The sequence below is a fragment of the Zalophus californianus genome, chromosome 4, assembly GCF_009762305.2.
Source record: "Zalophus californianus isolate mZalCal1 chromosome 4, mZalCal1.pri.v2, whole genome shotgun sequence".
Taxonomy (NCBI): Eukaryota; Metazoa; Chordata; class Mammalia; order Carnivora; family Otariidae; genus Zalophus; species Zalophus californianus.
The window spans coordinates 102,815,398-102,836,156 of record NC_045598.1 but is presented as its reverse complement, the minus strand read 5'-3'; the positions used below and the strand labels follow the sequence as shown (position 1 = coordinate 102,836,156).

At 39.7% G+C, this 20,759-nt stretch overlaps 2 protein-coding genes across 2 annotated transcripts in view; one reads left to right on the top strand and one right to left on the bottom strand.

The window, feature by feature from the left end:
• Positions 1-12,536, bottom strand: part of CHD1L (chromodomain helicase DNA binding protein 1 like) — a 71,426-nt gene extending 58,890 nt beyond the window's left edge. Inside the window, 1 exon segment of the mRNA XM_035727131.1 lies at positions 12,337-12,536. Within this exon segment, the coding sequence (XP_035583024.1) occupies positions 12,337-12,469 (133 nt within the window). The 5' untranslated portion in view covers positions 12,470-12,536.
• Positions 12,537-12,591: 55 nt separating this feature from the next.
• Positions 12,592-20,759, top strand: part of FMO5 (flavin containing dimethylaniline monoxygenase 5) — a 38,356-nt gene continuing 30,188 nt past the window's right edge. Inside the window, exon 1 of the mRNA XM_035727130.1 lies at positions 12,592-12,714. The gene's annotated coding sequence lies outside the window, so the exon portion shown is untranslated. The remainder of the gene's footprint in view (positions 12,715-20,759) is intronic.

Below are 20,759 nucleotides of genomic sequence, written 5' to 3'. Positions count from 1 at the left end.
CTATTCTTCTGAAGCTATTTCAAAAAATAGAAATGGAAGAAAAACTTCCAAACTTGTTCTCTGAGGCCAGCATTACGTTGATCCCAGCACCAAAGAGCCCACCAAAAAAGGAAAATTACAGACCAGTATCCCTGATGAACATGGATGCAAAAATTCTCACCAAGATACTAGCCAATAGGATCCAACAGTACATTAAAAGGATTATTCACCACAACCATGTGGGATTTATTCCCTGGCTGCAAGGGTGGTTCAACATCCACAAATCAATGTGATACACTACATGAATTAAAGAAAGGACAAGAAGCATATGATCCTCTTAATAGATGTAGAAAAACCATTTGACAAAGCACAGCACACTTTCTTGATTAAAACTCTTCCCAGTGTAGGGCTAGAAGGAATGTACCTCAATATCATAAAAGCCACATAAGGAAAGCCTGCAGCGAATATCATTCTCAATGGGGAAAAACTGTGAGATTTTCCCCTAAGGTCAGGAACATGACAGGGATGTCCACTCTCACCACTGTTGTTCAGCATAGTACTAGAAGTCCTAGCCTCAGCAATCAGACAAAAAGAAGTAAAAGGCATCCAAATTGGCAAAGAAATAGTCAAAGTCTCACTCTTTGCATATGACATGATACTCTATGTGGAAAGCCCAAACGACTCCACCCCAAAATTGCTAGAACTCACACAGGAATTCAGCAAAGTGGCAGGACAGAAAAATCAATGCACAGAAATCAATTGCATTTCTAAACACTAACAATGAGACAGAAAAAAGAGAAATCAAGGAATCAATCCCACTTACAATTACTCCCAAAACTGTAAGATATTTAGGAATAAACCTAACCAGAGAAGTAAAGGATTTGTACTCTGAAAACTATAGTACACCCATGAAAGAAATTGAGGAAGACACAGAGAAATGGAAAAATGTTCCATGATCAGGGACTGGAAGAACAAATATTGTTAAAATATCTATGCTACCTAAAGCAATCTATACATTTAATGCAATCCCTATCAAAATACCATCAACATTTTTCACAGAGCTGGAACAAATAATCCTAAAATTTGTATGGAATCAGAAAAGGCCCTGAATAGCAAAGGACTGTTGAAAAAGAAAACCAAAGCTGGTGGCATCACAATGCCGGACTTCAAGCTGTATCACAAAGCTGTAATCATCGAGATGGTATGGTACTGGCACAAAAACAGACACATAGATCAATGGAACAGAATAGAGGACCCAGAAATCGACTCTCAACTCCATGGCCAACTAATCTTGTACAAAACAGGAAAGAATATTCAATGGAACAAAGACAGTCTCTTCAACAAATGGTACTGGGAAAATTGGACAGCCACATGTAGAAGAATGAAACTGGACCATTTTCCTATACCATATACAAAAATAAATAATAAATGGATGAAAGACCTAAATGTGAGACAGGATACCATCAATATCCTAGAGGAGAACACTGGCAACAACCTTTTTGACCTTGGCTGCAGCAACTTCTTGCTAGACACGTCTCCAAAGGCAAGGGAAACAGACAAAAAGGAACTACTGCAACTTCATCAAGATAAAAGGCTTTTGCACAACCAAAGAAACAGTCTACAAAACCAAAAGACAACCGACAGAATGGGAGAAGATATTTGCAAATGTCTCATCAGATCAAGGGGTAGTATCCAAAATCTATAAAGAACTTATCAAACTCAACACCCAAAAAACAAATAATCCAATCAAGAAATGGGCAGAAGACCTGAGAAGACATTTCTCCAAAGACATACAAATCGCCAAAAGACACATGAAAAAATGCTCAACATCACGCAGCATCAGGGAAATACAAATCAAAAGCACAATGAGATACCATTTAACACCAGTCAGAGTGGCTAAAATTAACAAGCCAGGAAACAAATGTTGGTGAGGACGTGGAAAAAGGGGAACCTTCTTACACTGCTGGTAGAATGCAAGCTGGTACAGCCACTCTGGAAAACAGTATGGACTCAAAAAGTTAAAAATAGAGCTACCTTATGACCCAGCAATTGCACTACTAGGTATTTACTCCAAAGATGCAAATGTAGTGATCCAAAGGGGCACCTGCACCCCAATGTTTACAGCAGCAATGTCCACAATAGCCAAACTATGGAAAGAGCCCAGATGTCCATCGACAGATGAATGGGTAAGAAAGGTGTGATACATATATATATATAAAACGCAGTATTACACATCCATCAGAAATACCAAAATCTTGCCATTTGTAATGACATGGATGGAACTACAGAGCATCATGTTAAGTGAAATAAGTCAATCTGAGAAAGACAGCTATCATATGATTTCACTCATATGTGGAATTTAAGAAGCAAATCAGAGGAGCATAGGGGAAGGGAGGAAAAATAAAATAAGACGAAACCAGAGAGGGAGACAAACCGCAAGAGACTCTTAACCACAGGATATAAACTGCGGGTTGCTGGGCGGGGGTGGGGGGGGGGCGGGCAATGGGGTAACTGCGTGACCGGCATTAAGGAGGGCATGTGATGTAGTGAGCACTGAGTGTTATAGACAACTGATGAACCACTGAATTCTACCTCTGAAACTAATAATACAATATATACTAATTGAATTTAAATAAAATAAAATTAAATTTAAAACAAAAGAAGAAATAATGGCTGAAAACTTCCTCAACTTAGGAAAGGGAAAGAAAAAAAAATTCATATCCAGGAGGTCCAGAGAGTTCCAAGTAAGATGAATCCAAAGAGACCCACAAGTACATTATGATATGAATGTCAAAAGTTAAAGACAGAGAGAAAATATTAAAGGCAGCAAGAGAAATACAACTTGATATGTATATGGGACCTCCTATAAGACAACAGATTTATCGGCACAAACCCTGCAGGCCAGAAAAGTGGCACAATATATTCAAAGTACTGAAAGAAAAAAATTTCCAACCAAGAGTACTCTACCCAGCAATGTTATCATTCAAAATTGAAGAAAAAACAGTTTTCCAGACAAGCAAAAGCTAAAGGATTTCATCACCTCTAAACCAGCCTTATGAGAAATGTTAAAGGGATCCCTTTGGGTGAAAAGAAAGGCACTAATTAGTAACAAGAAAACATATAAAAGTATAAATCTTACTGGTAAAGGTAAATATATACTAAAGGGAGTGGATTAATCACTTATAAAAAATAGTATAAAGGTTAAAAGACAAAAGTAGCATAAATAACCATAACCATAATAACTAAATAAGGTACACAAAAGATTAAAAGCTGTAAAATGTGACATCAAAAACATAAAACATGCTGGTGGGGGAAGAGTAAAAATGTAAAGCTTTACAATGAGTTCAAAATTAAGTTATTATCAACTTAAAATAGACAGCTATAGACACGAGTTGTTATATGTAAACCTCACAGTAACCACAAAGCAAAAACCTATAGTTGATACACAAAAGATAGTAAGAAAGGAATCCAAGCATACTTCTATAGAAAATCATCAAACCACAAAAGAAAGCAAGAGAGATAACAAAAGAACTACAAAACCATCAGAAAACAATTAACAAAATGGCAATGAGTACATACTATAATAATCCCTTTAGATGTTCATGGACTAAATTCTCTAGTCAAAAGACAGAATGGCTAAGTGAATTAAAAAAAAAAAAAAAAAAGGACCCCACCTACACGCTGCCTACAAGCAACTCACATCAGAAATAAGGATATAAAGTAAAAGGATGGAAAAAGATATACCATGCAAATGGAAACCAAAAGAAATCGGGGGTAGCTATACTTATTTAAGACAAAATAGGTTTTGAAACAAAGACTGTAATAGACAAAGAAGAGCATTACATAATAAAGGGGTCAATCCAACAAGAGAATATACCATGTGTAAAAATTTATGCACTCAAAATAGGAACACCTACATATATAAAGCAAATGTTAATAGACATAAAAGAATACAATAGTGAGAAGTACAATACTAGTAACAGACAGAAACAGAGTAATAGTAAGAGATTCTAATACCCCAATTTACATCAATGGTTAGATCATCCAGAAAAAAATCAGTAAGAAAACATCAGCCTTAAATGACACATTAGACCAGATGGACTTAACAGATGTATATAGAACATTCCATCCAAAAGCAGCAGAATACACAGTCTTCTCAAGTGCTCATGGAACCTTCTCCAGGATCGATCATGTTAGGCCACAAAAACAAGCCTTAAATTAAGAATGAAATCATATCAAGCATCTTTTCTGATGACAATGGTGTGAAACTAGAAAGCAATTACAAAAAGAAACCTGGATTATGTGATTAAACATGCTACTGAACAAATAATAGGTCGATGAAAAAATCAAAAGCAAAATAAAAAAACACCTTGAGACAAATGAAAATGTAAATACAACATATCAAAACTTATGGGATGCAGCAAAAGCAGTTTTAAGAGGGAAGCTCACAGAGATAAATGCCTACCTCAAGAAACAAAAATCTCACACTAACAACCTAACTTTACACGACAAGGAACTAGAAAAAGAAGAAGAAATAAAGCCCATGTTAGTAGATGGAACGAAATAACAAAGATCAGAGCAGAAATAAATGAAAAAGAGACTGAAAAGACAACAGAAAAGATAAATGAAACCAAGAGCAGGTTCTTTGAAGAGAGAAACAATACTGGCAACCCTTTGGTTAGACCCACCAAGAAAAAAAAGGGATTCAAATAAATACAATCAGAAATGAAAGGGGAGAGGCGCCTGGGTGGCTCAGTTGGTTAAGCATCCAACTCTTGGCCTTGGCTCAGGTCATGATCTCAGGGTCATGAGATCAAGCCCCGCATCCGGCTCCATGTTCAGCATGGAGTCTGCTTGAGATTCTCCCCCTCTCCTCTGCTCACTCCCTCTCTCTCTCTCTCTCTCTCTCTCTCTCAAATACATAAAATCTTTTAAAAAAATGAAAGAGGAAACGTTACAACACCACAGAAATACAAATGAGCACAAGAGACTACTATGAACAATTACATACCAATAAACTGAACAACCTAAAAGAAATCAATACATTTTTAGAAACATATAACCCTCCAAGGCTGACTCTTGAAGAAATAGAAAATCTGAACACAGAGCGCCTGGGTGGCTCAGTCGTTAAGCTTCTGCCTTCGGCTCAGGTCATGATCCCAGGGTCCTGGGATCGAGCCCTGAGTTGGGCTCCCTGCTCGGCGGGAAGCCTGCTTCTCAACCTCTCCCACTCCCCTTGCTTGTGTTCCCTCTCTCGCTGTCTTTCTCTCTCTCTGTCAAAATAAATAAATAAAATCTTTAAAAAAAAGAAAAGAAAAAAAGAAAATCTGAACACACCTATTACTAGTAAAGAGATTGAATCAGTAATCAAAAACCTCCCAAAAAACAAAAGTCCAGAATCAGATGACTTCACTGATAAACTCTACTAAACATTCAAAGTCTTCTTTGAATTATTTTCAAAGTCTGCTTAAAAAAAAAAAAAAAAGAAGGGGGGTAACACTTCCAAATTGTTTTTACAAGTTCAATAATACCTTGATACCAAAACTGGACAAGGACACCACAAGAAAATTATAGGTCAATGTCCCTGAAGAACATAGATGCAAAAACCTCAACAACGTATTAGAAAACTCCACTTTCTATTAAAAGGGGGCGCCTGGGTGGCTCAGTTGGTTGGGCAACTGCCTTCGGCTCAGGTCATGATCCTGGAGTCCCGGGATCGAGTCCCGCATCGGGCTCCCTGCTCAGCAGGGAGTCTGCTTCTCCCTCTGACCCACCCCCTCTCACATGCTCTCTCTCTCTCACGCTTGCTCTCTCAAATAAAATCTTTAAAAAAAAATTTTAAAAATACATTAAAAGGGGGAGCCTGGGTGGCTCAGCCGTTAAGCGTCTGCCTTCAGCTCAGGTCATGATCCCAGCATCCTGGGATCGAGCCCCACATCGGGCTCCCTGCTCTGCGGGAAGCCTGCTTCCCCCTCTCCCACTCTCCCTGCTTGTGTTGCCTCTCTCGCTGTCTCTCTGTTAAAAAATAAATGAAATCTTTAAAAAAAAAAAACAAAAAACAATTATTTGGGCGCCTGGGTGGCTCAGTTGGTTAAGCAACTGCCTTCGGCTCAGGTCATGATCCTGGAGTCCCGGGATCGAGTCCCACATCGGGCTCCCTGCTCAGCAGGGAGTCTGCTTCTCCCTCTGACCCTCTTCCCTCTCGTGCTCTCTATCTCTCATTCTCTCTCTAATAAATAAATAAAATCTTTAAAAAAATAAAAAAAATCTTTAAAAAAATACATTAAAAGGATCACATACCATGATCAAGTGGGATAAAAGGATAAACATCTACAAATCAATCAATTTGATATACCACATTAACAAAATGAAAGATAAAAATGTGATCGTCTCATAGATGCAGAAAAAGCATGGGACAAAAATCAATATCCATTTATGATAAAAATTCTACACAAAGTGGGTGTAGAGGGAATATACCTCAACATAATAAAGGCCATATATGACAAGTTCACAGCAAACATCATATTCAATGGTGAAAAGCTAAAAGCTTTTCCTCTAAGATCAGGAAGAAGACAAAGATTCCCATTTTTGTCACTTTTATTCAACATAGTATTGGAAGTCCTAGCCACAGCAATTAGGGAAGAAAAAAAAGGGCATCCAAATCAGAAAGGAAGAAGTAAAACTGTCACTATTTGCAGAAGACATATTATATACAGAGAACCCTAAAGATGCACCAAAAAAACTATTAGAATAAACTAATTCAGTAAAGTTGCAGGATACAAAATCAATACACAGAAATCTGTTGCATTTCTATATACTTATAACAAGCTATTAGAGATATTAAGAAAACAATCCCATGGTTCGTCTCCCCTACTATCTTTTTTTTAACATATAATGTATTATTTGTTTCAGAGGTACAGGTCTGTGATTCAACAGTCTTACACAATTCACAGCGCTCACCATAGCACATAACCTCCCCAGTATCTATCACCCAGCCACCTCATCCCTCCCACCCCCCACCACTCCAGCAACCCTCAGTTTGTTTCCTGAGATTAAGAATTCCTCATATCAGTGAAATCATATGATACATGTCTCTGATTGACTTATTTCGCTCAGCATAATACCCTCCAATTCCATCCATGTCATTGTATGATAAAAGGAAAAAAAAAAAAACAATCCCATTTTATCCTCTCCAAACCCTGTACTTCTTGGATTTTTAATGGAAGCTTCATCATGTAGGCATCATCAAACATTAATTTCATTTGCAGCCCTTTTCCCATCTCAATAGAATGGGGAATGGAGCTGAAAATTCCAAGCTCTAATTATGGCTTGTCCTTTCTTGCGACCAGCCCCCACCCAAGAGCCATCCAGGTACATACCCAGCATCACCTCATTAAAACAAAAGATACTTCTGTCACCCAGGAGATTACAAGGGTTTGAAGAACCCTATTCTGGGAACCAGGGGGCAGAGCCAATATGTATTTTCCATTATCTCACAAGACCATTAGTCCAACTGTCAGCTCTAGGACCCTACCCACCTCAGGACAATCCATGCCAGTAAAATGGATGCTCAGTATTCACTTAACCTCCCTGAAGTTAGGACTAGTCTCCAAGAGAAATGCAGAAAACCCAAGTCCCTCCCAGACTGTGGCTTCTCCCACATTTTCCCCTTCCAAATCTCCCAGTCATCATGTACAAAAGAACTAGAAGGGAGTCTGCGAAACGTAGTCTTTTGCTTTATAGTCTTGAGGATGTAATAAGGCAGGCCTGGGGGTTGGAAGAAATAAATGTGAGGGTGCCCACCAGCTATATCCATCATAGAGTTGTTTGAATTCTCTTGCCCACCTCTCAGGACAGTGAGGAGTACAGGCATACCTCATTTGATTGTGCTTCACTTTACCGCCCTTCACAGACACAGTGTTGTGTTTGTTTTTGTTTTGTTTTGTTTTTACAAATTAAAGGTCTGTGGCAACTCTGAGTTAAATGAGTCTATAATCACCATTTTTCCAACAGCATGTGCTCACTTTTTATCTCTGTATCACATTTTAGTAATTCTCACAATATTTCCAACTTTCTCATTATTCCTGTATTCGTTATGGTGATGTGTGATTACAACTTATTGAAAGCTCAGATGATGGGTTAGCATTTTTCAGCAATAAAGTATTTTTTAATTAAGGTATGTACATTGGGGGTTTTTTGACATGATGCTATTGCCTACTTAATAGACCACAGTATAGTGGGATGCCTGGGTGGCTCAGTCGGTTAAGCGTCTGCCTTCAGCTCAGGTCATGATCCCAGGATCCTGGGATCGAGTCCCGCAACAGGCTCCCTGCTCTGCGGGGAGCCTGCTTCTCCCTCTGCCTCTTGCCTCTCTCTCTCTCTGTCTCTCATGAATGAATAAATAAAATCTTAAAAAAAAATAGACCACAGTATATATAAACAACATTTATATGCACTGGAAAACAAAAAAATTCACTTGACTAGCTTTATTGCAATATTCATTTATTGCAGTGGACTTTAACCAAACGAACCTGCAGTATCTCTGAGGTATTCCTGTCGTGGAAAAGCAGGCAAAAACAGCACAAGCAATAGGTCTGCATGTTCCAAAAACAAAGTGGTCCTAACACGCCTTTATGATCCAATGTATTTTGGGTTTCTGAAGTTCACTGGTAAGCATGGACTGTATCTGCAACACTATTCAGGGGAGGAAGATCAACTAAAAGTTTTTTTGGGTTTTTTTTTTTAAGATTTTATTTAATTATTTATTTGAGAGAGAGAAGAGAGAGAGAGAGAGAGAGAAAGAGAGAGAGCACAAGCAGGGAAGCAGAGGAGAGGGAGAAGCAGGCTCTCCGATAAGCAGGGAGCCCAACACAGGGCTCAATCCCAGGACCCCAGGATCATGACCTGAGCCAAAGGCAGACACTTAACCAACTGAGCCACCCAGGTGCCCCCAACTAAAAGTTTTTTAATCACTGGGAAGAATACCGCAGAACAAAATACTTGTTTCATCAGTTTTCAAGAAGTGGCAATTCATTACATATTTGAGAGAAAAAAAGACAGTCAAGTTCCTCCCTAATAAACTTAAAACTGTACTAGAAGAAAAATATTAAGCCAAAGCCCCCACCTAAGCAAAATACTAAAGGCAAAAATAATTTAGAAAAAGGCTGAGGATCTGACTACAAAGAATTTTTAAACACCACTGAAATACACACACACACACACACACACACACACACACACTCTCTCTCTCTCTCTCACCTCAAAATCAAAAGACAAACGAGAAAACATATTCCCAATACATGTGGCAAATATTTAATATCAATGCAAGAAAGAACAAAGCAAGAGTTAAAAAATGGGCAAGGAGCATAAATACAGAAGGAACAAAAAGAAGACAAATATCCAAGTGTCCATCAATACCAGAAAACAAACATTAAATAACAAAAGAACATTTTTTTATTTATTGTTTTTAATTAACATATAATGTATTATTTGTTTCAGGGGTACAGGTCTTTGATTCATCAGTCTTACACAATTCACAGGGCTCACCATAACTTCTCAAATCAGAAAATACCAGTATTGGTGAGAATGTGGAGAAATGAGCAAAAATGTCACAAACTCTTTGGCCTAGAAATGCTGACTTGGAAGAATTAATTTATGAATGTAATAAATATTTGGTTACAAGGACATTTATTAGTATTATTTATAACCACAAAAAAAGTAAGAACCTAAATACCCACATATTTGGCTGGTTAAACTACTGTACATCCATACATCGAAAGATCTATACCCACTAAATATGATATTGAAGAATGACTAAAAAGACTAAAAGATAATAGAAGAAAAAACTGTTTCCAAAAAGTAGGCATATGCAACCCCATTTTTGCTCCTCTCCCTAGCTCCACCCCCTGCCTCAGAGAAGAAAAAAAAGAAATTATATGTACCACACAGATCAAGGACTGGCAGGATAAATGAGAACATATTAACAGTAAAAGGATTAAGGCAATTAAATTTTTTATGCAAAGAGTATTGCTCTAAATGTTTTACAGAGAACATGTACTACTTCTGTAATAAGAAAAAAAAACAATGAGGATTTTTAACCAACTCTCAAAAAATTATTTTGCAAAATATAAATTCTAGTAAATAGAAATAAGAGTCTCAAGCTGTAATATTCAGTGGTTGTTATTTTGCATATACCTGTTTTCTATTTTTTTCTTTCCTTCCACTACCAACTTATCGTTCCCATCACTAAGTTTCCACACTGTCTACTTCCTTCTTAACTAATGCAGCCAAACAAAGGTGCGGCGTCTTATGTATGTCTTCTCGGTTTTACTAAAATAACACGCACCCAGATGTATTATCTGCGGTCTGTAACAATGAGCACACGTCCTCTAGCCTTCTCCCACAAATATTCTCAAAGCATCACACCTAAAACACAGGCAAGGAATAGGCCATAAAAATATGTAAGATATCCACATAAACACCAGTCCATAAATTTCTTTTTAGGTTGGATACACACTCCTTACAGACACAGACGCACTCATTCCCATAGCCTCAAAGACACAGGAAAGGAGAGATTTTTCTCTTTCGTGTCTGTATCCTACCCATTCGTCTTCATTCCTCTTCTAAGCGGATACAGAACTGCATCTTTGGTTCATTCTGAGAATCAACAAAAACTCACTTCCTTGGCATTTACTACATAACAGGAGTTCAATAAATATTAGTTTATACTTTTGGAAGCACGCACAGTCCCCACCGTAGAAACACTGGTAGGGCAAGGCCCTATTTTGTTTTGCGCATCACCGTACCTAACCACTCATACTATGCGGCTCTCAGTAGCACTCAATAAATAATGAATTAAGGACTACACCATTAATTATTATTGATCCAAGTTTCTATTATACAGTTAAAGCATGCACTGCATTCCCCATTTTATGATTCAAAAAATCGAGGGCTGGAGAGCTTAGGTGGTGAGTCAAGCGTAGCCAGGCCAGGAAATAAGAAAATAGGCCTGAGTTTTTCCATCCACAGCAGATGGTGTCACCCTTGCTGTCCGTAAAGCTTCGAGCTTCAGAGACTCCAGGGAAGGACTGGTATAAATAAAATACATTTATGCGTGGTAAGGACTAATAAACTTTGCTTAGCTGCCTATTTTTTTTTAAAGATTATATTCATTTACTTGCGGGGGGGGTTGCAGGGGGGAGAGCGCGCACATAAGCAGGGGGAGCGGCAGGCACAGGGAGAGGCAGTCTCCCCGCTCAACTGGGAGTCCGATGAGGGACTCCGTGATCATGACCTGAGCCGAAGGCAGCCAGCCGCTTAACCAACTGGCGTCCCCAGCTGCTTATTTTATTTTATTTTTTAAACTAAATTTAAGATTTTATTTATTTATCTGAGAGAGAAAGAATGTGATAGAGAGCACGAAAGGGAAGAGGGTCAGAAGGAGAAGCCGACTCCCCGCCGAGCAGGGAGCCCGAAGTGGAACTCGATCCCAGGACTCCAGGATCATGACCCGAGCCAAAGGCAGTCGCTTAACCAACTGAGCCACTTAGGCGCCCCCCTAGCTGTGTATTTTAAAACTGAGCATTGCCGCGGTGGCTCACCCATTGGGCTTCTGCCTTCCGCTCAGGTCATGATCCCAGGGTCCTGGAATCGAGCCCCGCATTGGGCTCCCTGCTCCGCGGGAGGCCTGCTTCTCCCTCTCCCCCTGCTTGTGTTCCCTCTCTCGTTGTGTCTCTGTCAAATAAATGAATAAAATCGTTTTTAAAAAAATAAAAAATAAAATAGAGCATTGCGGGAGAATTAACCAATGGGAAATTATCAAACAACGGCCCGTGCACGGTAAACGAAGACAGCTGAAGCAAGTAGACGAGTTCTGATAGTTTTACAGGAGCAACTCATGAAATCCGCAGGCTGGGCCTCCAAACCGACCGGAACAGAAACTTTAAACACACATTCCTGGAGCGCCAGCACGTCCTCTGCATCTTCAGAAAGAAAGGTCTTAGCTTCAGCACAGCGGCCTCACCGAGTTCCTCCGCCATGGGGCCAGTGTGCCGGGCCGCGGACGCGCCCCGCTTCCCCTCCCGGTATCTCATTCATTCCGCGCCCGCCAACCCCGCGCTGCGCAGGCAGGGGTAACGGCCGCCTGGCCCCTGGCCCGGGTCCTGTGCCCGGCCCCACCGCAGGGGCGGGAAGGAAAGACCCTGAAGCCCGCAAATAAAAACAAACAAACAAAAAACCCACAGGACGGCCCACCCGCGGCGCCGAAGGCCCGTTCCTGGCGCGGGGTGCCCCCGCCCGCCAAAGGCGAGTGCCAACGAGTTGGCCGGCCCGGGAGGAAGCTGGGCCGGGGCCACTGACCTGTCAGGCCCCACTGCCTTAGGTCCTGCTCCTGCACCCGTGCCCGCGCCGCCTCGCCTCGGCTCCGGGTCTGAAGGGCACGTAGGAAGCCGGGCGCGTGGCCCCCACACGCCGCGGGACCCGCGCTCTCCATGCGGCCCAGAGACGCGCCCCGCGGCGCCCGCGCGCTTCCTGCCCGACGCGCCCCGGCCGGCCCCAGCGCGCAGCCGCCGCCAGAGGACGCGTCCTGCGCCGACTTCCGGGCGCAAAGCGGTGCTCGGAGTCCGCTTTCAGGCTCTCATTTTCGCTCTTTCCGGTTGTGCTCGGCCTGCTCTCGGCTCGTCCGGAGGTCAGACTATGCTCACCATTGGTTTATTAGCAATACTGACTATGCGCCAGGTACATGCATACTCTGCTGGGCTCTGGGGTTATGGAATTCAGTAAGACATGGTCCCTGTCCTCCAGCGATTCCCAGCAAGAATGGAAAGCATGGTGTGCTCGGTTCCGTTTGCACCAGTGATAAATTGGTTTCCGCCCTGAAATCCTCTTACTTAATCCCTGTTGGCCATAGACCAAAGTTAGGAACTTCTGAATGGTAGGAAATTAAAATCATGAAAATTGTCATTACCACAATGGATTTCTCACGTGAATTATGGGGAACAAATTGAAGCAATGTGTTAGATTAGGGGTCACCGTGTCAACATCAGCTTTAAGTGGATTTATGAGGTAGTAATTTATAATTAGGAGTGTACCACTGACATAAAATCGTAGTAACCAAATAACTGCAGTTAATGATGCACTTAGAGGTGCTGCCCTGAGGGTTTTACATGTATTTATTTTCTCATTTAACCCTCCCAGTAACCCTATAAATAGGTACCAGAATTGTCCTCACATTAGATGACGTAAACTAGAATAGGAAGCATATTACTCTCTGGGTAATGTCATCAGAATACTAGTCCCATTAGGTTAACCTTGAAGCTTCTACCTTCAGTAAACTCAGATTAAAGTTGCATGCCCCTCCCCCCAGTCCCATCTACCCCTAAAATAAAAGGGAGAAATTAGTTCTGAGCTACAAAAGAAATGTCTTTGGGTTGATTTATTCATAAAAACCCAAAGCACTGTTTTGAGCACCTACCACGTGTCAAGCACTCTTGGTACTGAAGACAAAGGCCACTAGTCTCATTTGCAAAACATGCAAATAAAATATACTTATATTAGACTTATATTTTAAATTAAGTGTATATTTTAAAAGGAAAAGACAGGCAGTAAGCAAATAAAAATCGGGTAGTTACCAATGTTAAGGTGAAAGAGAAACAGTCACATAATGGGGCTAACTGATTTCCTACTTGATGTTCTTTCAAAACCATAAATGAGATTTGTATCCTTTCCTGGCTTCTCTGCGGGGCTTCTGCCCCTTGTGGTTGCTCATGAGTGATTTTTGCATGCTGATCTCCGTGTTTGACTTTTTTGCTCCCCTCCAGGTTCTGTAGGTAGACTTATTCACTAAAGCAGCAATATCAACCACCTGCCACTCAAATAAAAGAGCCTTTATTATTTTTAACTTAAAGTGCATTTGTTTTAGCATAATAGCAGCAACAGGGTCCTAGCTTTAAGCTAGAATTTCTCTTGGTAGATTTGAGTCTGACGTCGAAAATACAGCTAGGAAAGGTAGCTGAGAAACTCCAAAGTCAGCTGCTAGTAAGATAATACCTATAAAAGTTTTACTCTAGATGGTGCATGAAAGGAGTCAATGGAAGGGGGTAGAGTGGTAGTAGAGTGACCAGTTAGGAGACCGTTGCAAGCGAGAATAGTTGTTGGGCCAGCAGGGTGGCAGTGGAATGGTGAGTACTGGTCAGACACTAGATACACTGAAAAGGTAGAGTCTATAAGGTACACGGATTGAGCATCTGAGAAAAGTCCAGGAATAAAGGATGATTTCAGGGATTTGGCCTGAGCAAATGGTAGAGTGGAGTTTCCACTTATGGAGGGGTAAGACTAAGAAGGAGGAGGTTTGAGGAACATCCAGAATTCACTTTTAATGTCAACTATACTTCAGTCTATAAAAGGTGATCCAGTGATTGTTTCTGTTGTTTAAGTGAAATAAGAAGCAAGGTCATCAGATGAGCTTGAGGACGGGGAAGGGGATTCTGGATTTTGGAGGTCTTAGGAGGGAAATGTGTGAAATCGTTGTCTGGGATGTGGGATAGTGAATTGACTAGAGAAATATGGTAGTATTGCCAAGCAGCAGCAAGGTTTATGGTCATGAGACCAGCCAGCATGGTGTGTGTTGAGTGCAGGTAGGGAATAGTTAGAGAATTGGAGTTTACTGGGGTTGGACTTTTGCCAGATGAGAGCAATACAGAATGATATACTGGCCGTATCCCCGGTGTCCAGAACAGGGGTGAACAAGGCAGAGAAAGTCTCCGCACTTATGAAGCTTAGATTCTAGTGATGGAGAAAAACAAAACGGTGGGGAGGGTACCAATAAGTTATCAGGTAGTATTGGTGGTAACAAGATAGTAAAAGACAGTAATGAGATGTAAAAGAGGGTAATGAGATTAAGAGTAGGGCTGGGAAGCAGCTCCGAATAGGGTGGATTGAAGAGCATGTCATCAAGAAGATGACATTTGAGCTAAGATCTGAATGATGAGCCCACTGTGTGAAGTCAGGAAGAAGACTGTTCAAGACAGAGAGACCACAGGGCAAAGGCACTGAGGCAAGGTTAGCAAAGGAGTAATAGATTCTTGAGATTGGTGAGGGTAGACTGGCCGGGACTTGGTCATTGATTGGATAGAGGGCTGATGAAGAAGGAAATATTGATATTGACTCCAGGGACTTCTGCCTTGGATAACTAGGTGGATGTTGCTGCCAGCACTGAGATAGAGAACACAGGAGACAACAGCTGGTTTGAGGAAGGGAAGATAAGGATTTCACTTTAAGGATTTGTTGAATCTGTACCTAGAACAGTGCCTGGCACATATATGCACTCAATAAATAGTATTGCGGAATGTTTGAATGAGGTGCCCGTAGAATGATTCTAAAGTCCGGGAGCCGTGATTGTCATAAACCCGAAGCACAGAGAAGACATTTCCCAGATGGGCAAACTTAGTCAACATTGTTTTCTAGGAAGTCTGTGCTAACTGCCAGAATAAAATCTAAGCCCAATTCCTTTATAATTCGTTACTTAGGCTATGTAATCATGGTTTCATATTAATTTGTCGTCGTCCTCTACAGAGAAGGTAAATCCTCTGGCAATAGCAACTCGGTAAGATTAATGGTAACCGGATCACGCTAGTGATGGGTCTTAGCATCTGCCCACCCTATGAAAACAAGCGTGATCACGCACAGGTTAGCAAACAAATTGTTTGTTGGCCATTACGTCCCTGTTGGGTAACAGTAGGATACCGGCTGGCAGCATCCAGTAAATCAGTTGTAGAGCCCGAATAAAAGCTGTGACCATGGATGAAAATTTGTACAAACCTCTTCTTAGGTACATGGACTTAGACCTTTGGGCTCAGGTTAGGCCTAGGTCAGGGCCCTCAAATGGAGAGATCATTCTACGGGGATTAAAAAAAGAGTTTTCTTTCTCTCAAGAAAGGAGAAAATTTCATTTTGACTCTTGATATTGTTATACATCTTTTGCATCAAATAACATAATAAATTTAAAGCCTAGAAATTCAGAGGAAATGTACTATAGAGAGTGAACATTTGCGTATATCAACAACGTGGATCTGGTTTACAGGACTCTTGCTGAGTCAGTTTAGAAAGTTGCCACTACTCTTTAATACCAAAGGTGAGGGCATAATACTGGAATAATACCACATAAATCTCTGAGGACAAAATACAAAGATTGTAAACTGGCCACAAGTCAAAATTTGCCCGCCGGTCTTTTGGATTACAGCGCTGTGTGTTCTCCTTTTTATTTGAATAACTTTTTACTGTCATGTCTTGCCTGGAATTAAGCACATGCAGTTTCACACTCTTTTCTTTCATCTAGAAGTGTGTTGTTGTGTAATCCACACAGCTAATCACAGAAGGCTTTTGAGTTTGCCAACTCTGGAATTGAACTTTTGTGACGTATTTCCGCAGAAGGAAAAGGACATCTCCATAATAACCATGAAGCAAAATGTTTCTCATGACTCAGGCTACATTAAAATATTTTTTTTGTTGCCAAGGGTGCCTGGGTGGCTCAGTTGGTTAAGCAGCTGGCTCTTGATTTCGGCTCAGGTTTTGATCTCAGGGTTGTGAGATCGAGCCCTGCATCAGGCTCTGTGTGCTTAGTCGGAGTCTGCTGGAAATTCTCTCCTCTCCCTCTGTCCCACCCCGTGCTTGTGCACGCTCTCCCTCTCTAAAATAAATAAGTAAAATCTTTTTACAACATATCTTTTGACAGTGTGATCTTGCTACTAGAGGCTAGAATGCAAGGAATTCTCTCCTGCTCTGGTTGACGAGTGCCCAAAGCCATAACCCCATAAAGCCTGGGTCTTGGGTTTAAAAACTGAGCACAGCTGTTGCACACATACCTGTATTCCTGAGGCATTGTTGTAACTTTGATGCCAGGGAGTTCTCCCACTTCCGTCCCCCAAAACTGCTCAAAACCGGCATGTAAGATTAATCTTCATAATCAGAGTTTTAACAATCAGAGAGTGCTTCTGGAAGGCCTAGATACATATTAATTTATAATGAGGATAATAACAGCTACCCTATAATGATGTTGTAAAAGTTAAATGAAATAATTTTTTATAAGGAGCTAACTAAACACAAATTTGAATGTCCAGGGTATTGTGAAGGACCAAAAAACTTAAGTTGGGAATGAACCTGGTGATCACCCAAGTATCTACATCTCACTGATGGAGACTCAAGAAATGAGGAATTATCCCTCATTGTTGAGGTCCCATCATAACCTCATTTGCTTGGGGAATCCACCAAAAATTGTTCCAGAGTGTTTTTCTCATAAGCATGGCCCACAGATACAGGTTCTGAAAGTAAACAGAACACACACAGACACACACATATATACAATGTGGGCTACCTACTCAGTGGTGGGGTCATGGATAGACAGCTCTGGTAGATTGTATTACTGTTCCCAACTGTTCACTTTCTCCCTGTAAGTGACTATTCATATCCTATAAAATGATTATACATCTATGCCTTTGTCCATTTGTCTTCAGTGCCTTCCAACAGGCTGACTCTGTATTAACTTGCTTTGGCCGCTGGAATGCAAGTGGTTGTGAGGTGATCTAGTACAGGAGCTGAAGCTTTAAATGTGCTAATGAGATTGTTCTAATATATAAATATGTAATATTTAATATATATAATAAGTTATTTCAATCCATGAAAAAGCTTCTTTGCCATCGGCACATCTTTGGTGAGCTTTTTTCTTTTTCGGGTGTCTTGGCTAAGATTTTAAAATCAGCCTCGCACATGTGCGCGCGCACGCACACACACACACACACACTCGCCTATGTGTTGAGATTTTGATTGGCATTGCATTGAATTTGAGGACTAAATTGCAGTAAACGGACATTTTACAATATTGACTCTCATAAACATGGTACCTCACTCCATTAATTTAGGTTTCCTTCATTTTCTCCAATATATTCCCCCACTTTGTGCATAGAGGACCTGTACATCTTTCGTTTGGTTTATCGCCAGTGATTTGATATTTTGATGTGATATAAATGGTGTTTTTACAATTTTCATTTCAAACTCTTTTAAAAAGACTATCTGCCATGTAAAACAACAATACTGTCAACGTATTAGGGGCTTCCTAACATGTAGAAGTAAAATGTATGACCATAATACAAAATTCAGGGAGATGAAATTAGAAGAATCCTCTTGTAAGACTCTTACATTGTGGAGCAGTTAAATAATAATTCAAGATAGTGATAAAGTAAGGATGCATATTATAATCATTAAAACAACCATGAAAAATATAAGAAGTGGATCTAAAAAGATAATAACAGAGGAAAAATGAAGAACTAAAACATAACTTGATTAAACTGAAGGAAAGCAGGAAAGGAGGAACACACAAAGAAGAGGTGTAAAATTTAAAAATAAATCAATTTTTCAGTAACCACATCAGTAATCACAATAAATTTAAAAGGACTAATTAACCTTTAAAAGAAAGAGATTGTTGGGGTGCCTGGCTGGCTTGTTGGTAGAGCATGCAGCTCTTGATCTTGGGGTCATGAGTTTAAGGCCCACACTGGGTGTAGAGCTTACTTAAAAAATTAAATAAATAAGTAAATCTTTCAAAAGAAAGAAAAGGATTGTCAAACTATTAAAAAAAAAGACCCAACAATATCCTGCCTACAAAAAACATACTTTAAATATGTTATTGATTTAAACATAAGTAATTGGAAATCAAATAATGAGAAAAGATATTCCATGCAAACAGGAACCGTACGAAAATTGATGAGGCTATATTAATAAGTACATTTTAAGGAAGAAGTGAAAGAAAAAAGAAGGAAATTTATAATAACTAGAAGATCAATTCCATAGGAAGAAGACATAATCCTGAACATATATGCACCTAATAATATAACTTCAAAATTTATGAAGCCAACAATTGACAAAACTGTATGGGAAAGACAAATTTAGAATTATATATGGAAATTTTAACATACCTCCTCAATAATTAATAGAACAAATAGACAAAACATTGGTAATGCTATAGAACATTTGAGCAACACTCCTAAACAACTTAACCTAACGGACACTTGCAGAACACTATACTTAACGGCTACAGGTTACACAATCTTCTCAAATGTATACGAAACACTGAACACAATATCCCATATGCTAAGCAATAAAAACTATATTCTCTAATTCTATGATTATATAGAACAATATATATTTATATTCTATAAATAAAATTATATTCTCTAATGACAAAATTAAACTAGAAATCAAGAACAAAATATCTAGAAAATCCCATATTATTTGAAAATGAGGTAACTTCTAAATAATCCATTCATCAAAGATGAAATCACAGTAGAAGTTTGAAAATATTTTGAAAGGAACACTAATGAAAATACAACATATGAAAATTTCTGGGATGCCGCTATAGTAGTTCTCAGATGGAGATTTGATGAATTAAGTAAATATCTCTACAAGCTAGGAAAAAGCAAAGGTAGAAAGAAGGAAATAAGAAACACAAAATCAGAAATTAATGAAATAGAAAAAAGACATAAAATAGGGAATGTCAAAGGAGCCAAAAGACAATTCTTTAAAAAGATTAAAAATTGACATAATTGATCAAGGAAAAAGAAGAATGAGAAAAACAAATAACTAATATTAGGAATGGCAGAAGCAATATCACTCTAGATGCTACACATTTTAAAAGAATAATATGAGGGGGGTGCCTGGGTGGCTCAGTCGGTTAAGGGTCCAGCTCTTGATTTGGCTCAGGTCTTAATCTCAGGGTCATGAGATCGAACCCTGTGTCAGCTCTGTGGAGCCTACTTAAGATTCTCTCTCCCTCTCCCCCTGCCCCTCCCCACCTGCCTCCCACGCACGCACACAGTCTCTCTCTCTCTCTCTAAAAACAAAAAAAGAGGATATCATGAATAACTTTATGCCAAGTCATTTGACGACCTAGATGAAATGGGCAACTTTCTAGAAAAACACAACTTACAAAAATGGACACAAGAAGAGAATTTGAATACTCCTCTTTTAATGAAATTAAATCCATAATTTAAAACATTCCAACAATCAAAACACCTGATCCAGACGGCGACACTGGTAAATGCTACCAAACTTTTAAGGAAAAAGATCAACAATTCTACACAAAATCTTTCAGATAGGCCAGCATACCCTTGATACGAAAACCTATCAAGGACATTACCAAAAAAAAAATTAGAGCAATATCCCTTTAATGGAAAAAAATTCCAAGTGGAATTTTAACAAATCAAATACAATGTTCCATAAAACTATACTCATCATGGTTATGTGAGTTTATTCTAGAAAGACATAGTTTGCTTAACATTAAAAAATCATTCAAGGGGCACATGGGTGGCTCAGTTGGTTAAGCGTCTGCCTTTGGCTCGGATCATGATCCCAGAGTCCTGGGATCAAGCCCCACATTGGGCTCCCTGTTCAGCAGAGAGTCTGCTTCTCCCTCTCTCCCTCTGCCCTTCCCCCACTCCCCCTGCTCGTTCTGTCTCTCAAATAAAATCTTTAAAGAAATAAAATAAAAAATTATTCAATATAATTTCAACAATAGGATCATCTTAATCGATACAGAAGAAGTAGTTTATAAAATTCAACCCCCATTCATAATAAAAAGTCCTAGCTACCTAAGAATAGAAACTTCTTCAATTTGATAAGATTATTTTCCTAAAACATACAAATCACATCACACTTAATGATAAAATAGTGACCATTTCTCCCTAACAAGACAAGTGTGTCTGTTATTACTGCTTCTGTTCAATACCGTATTA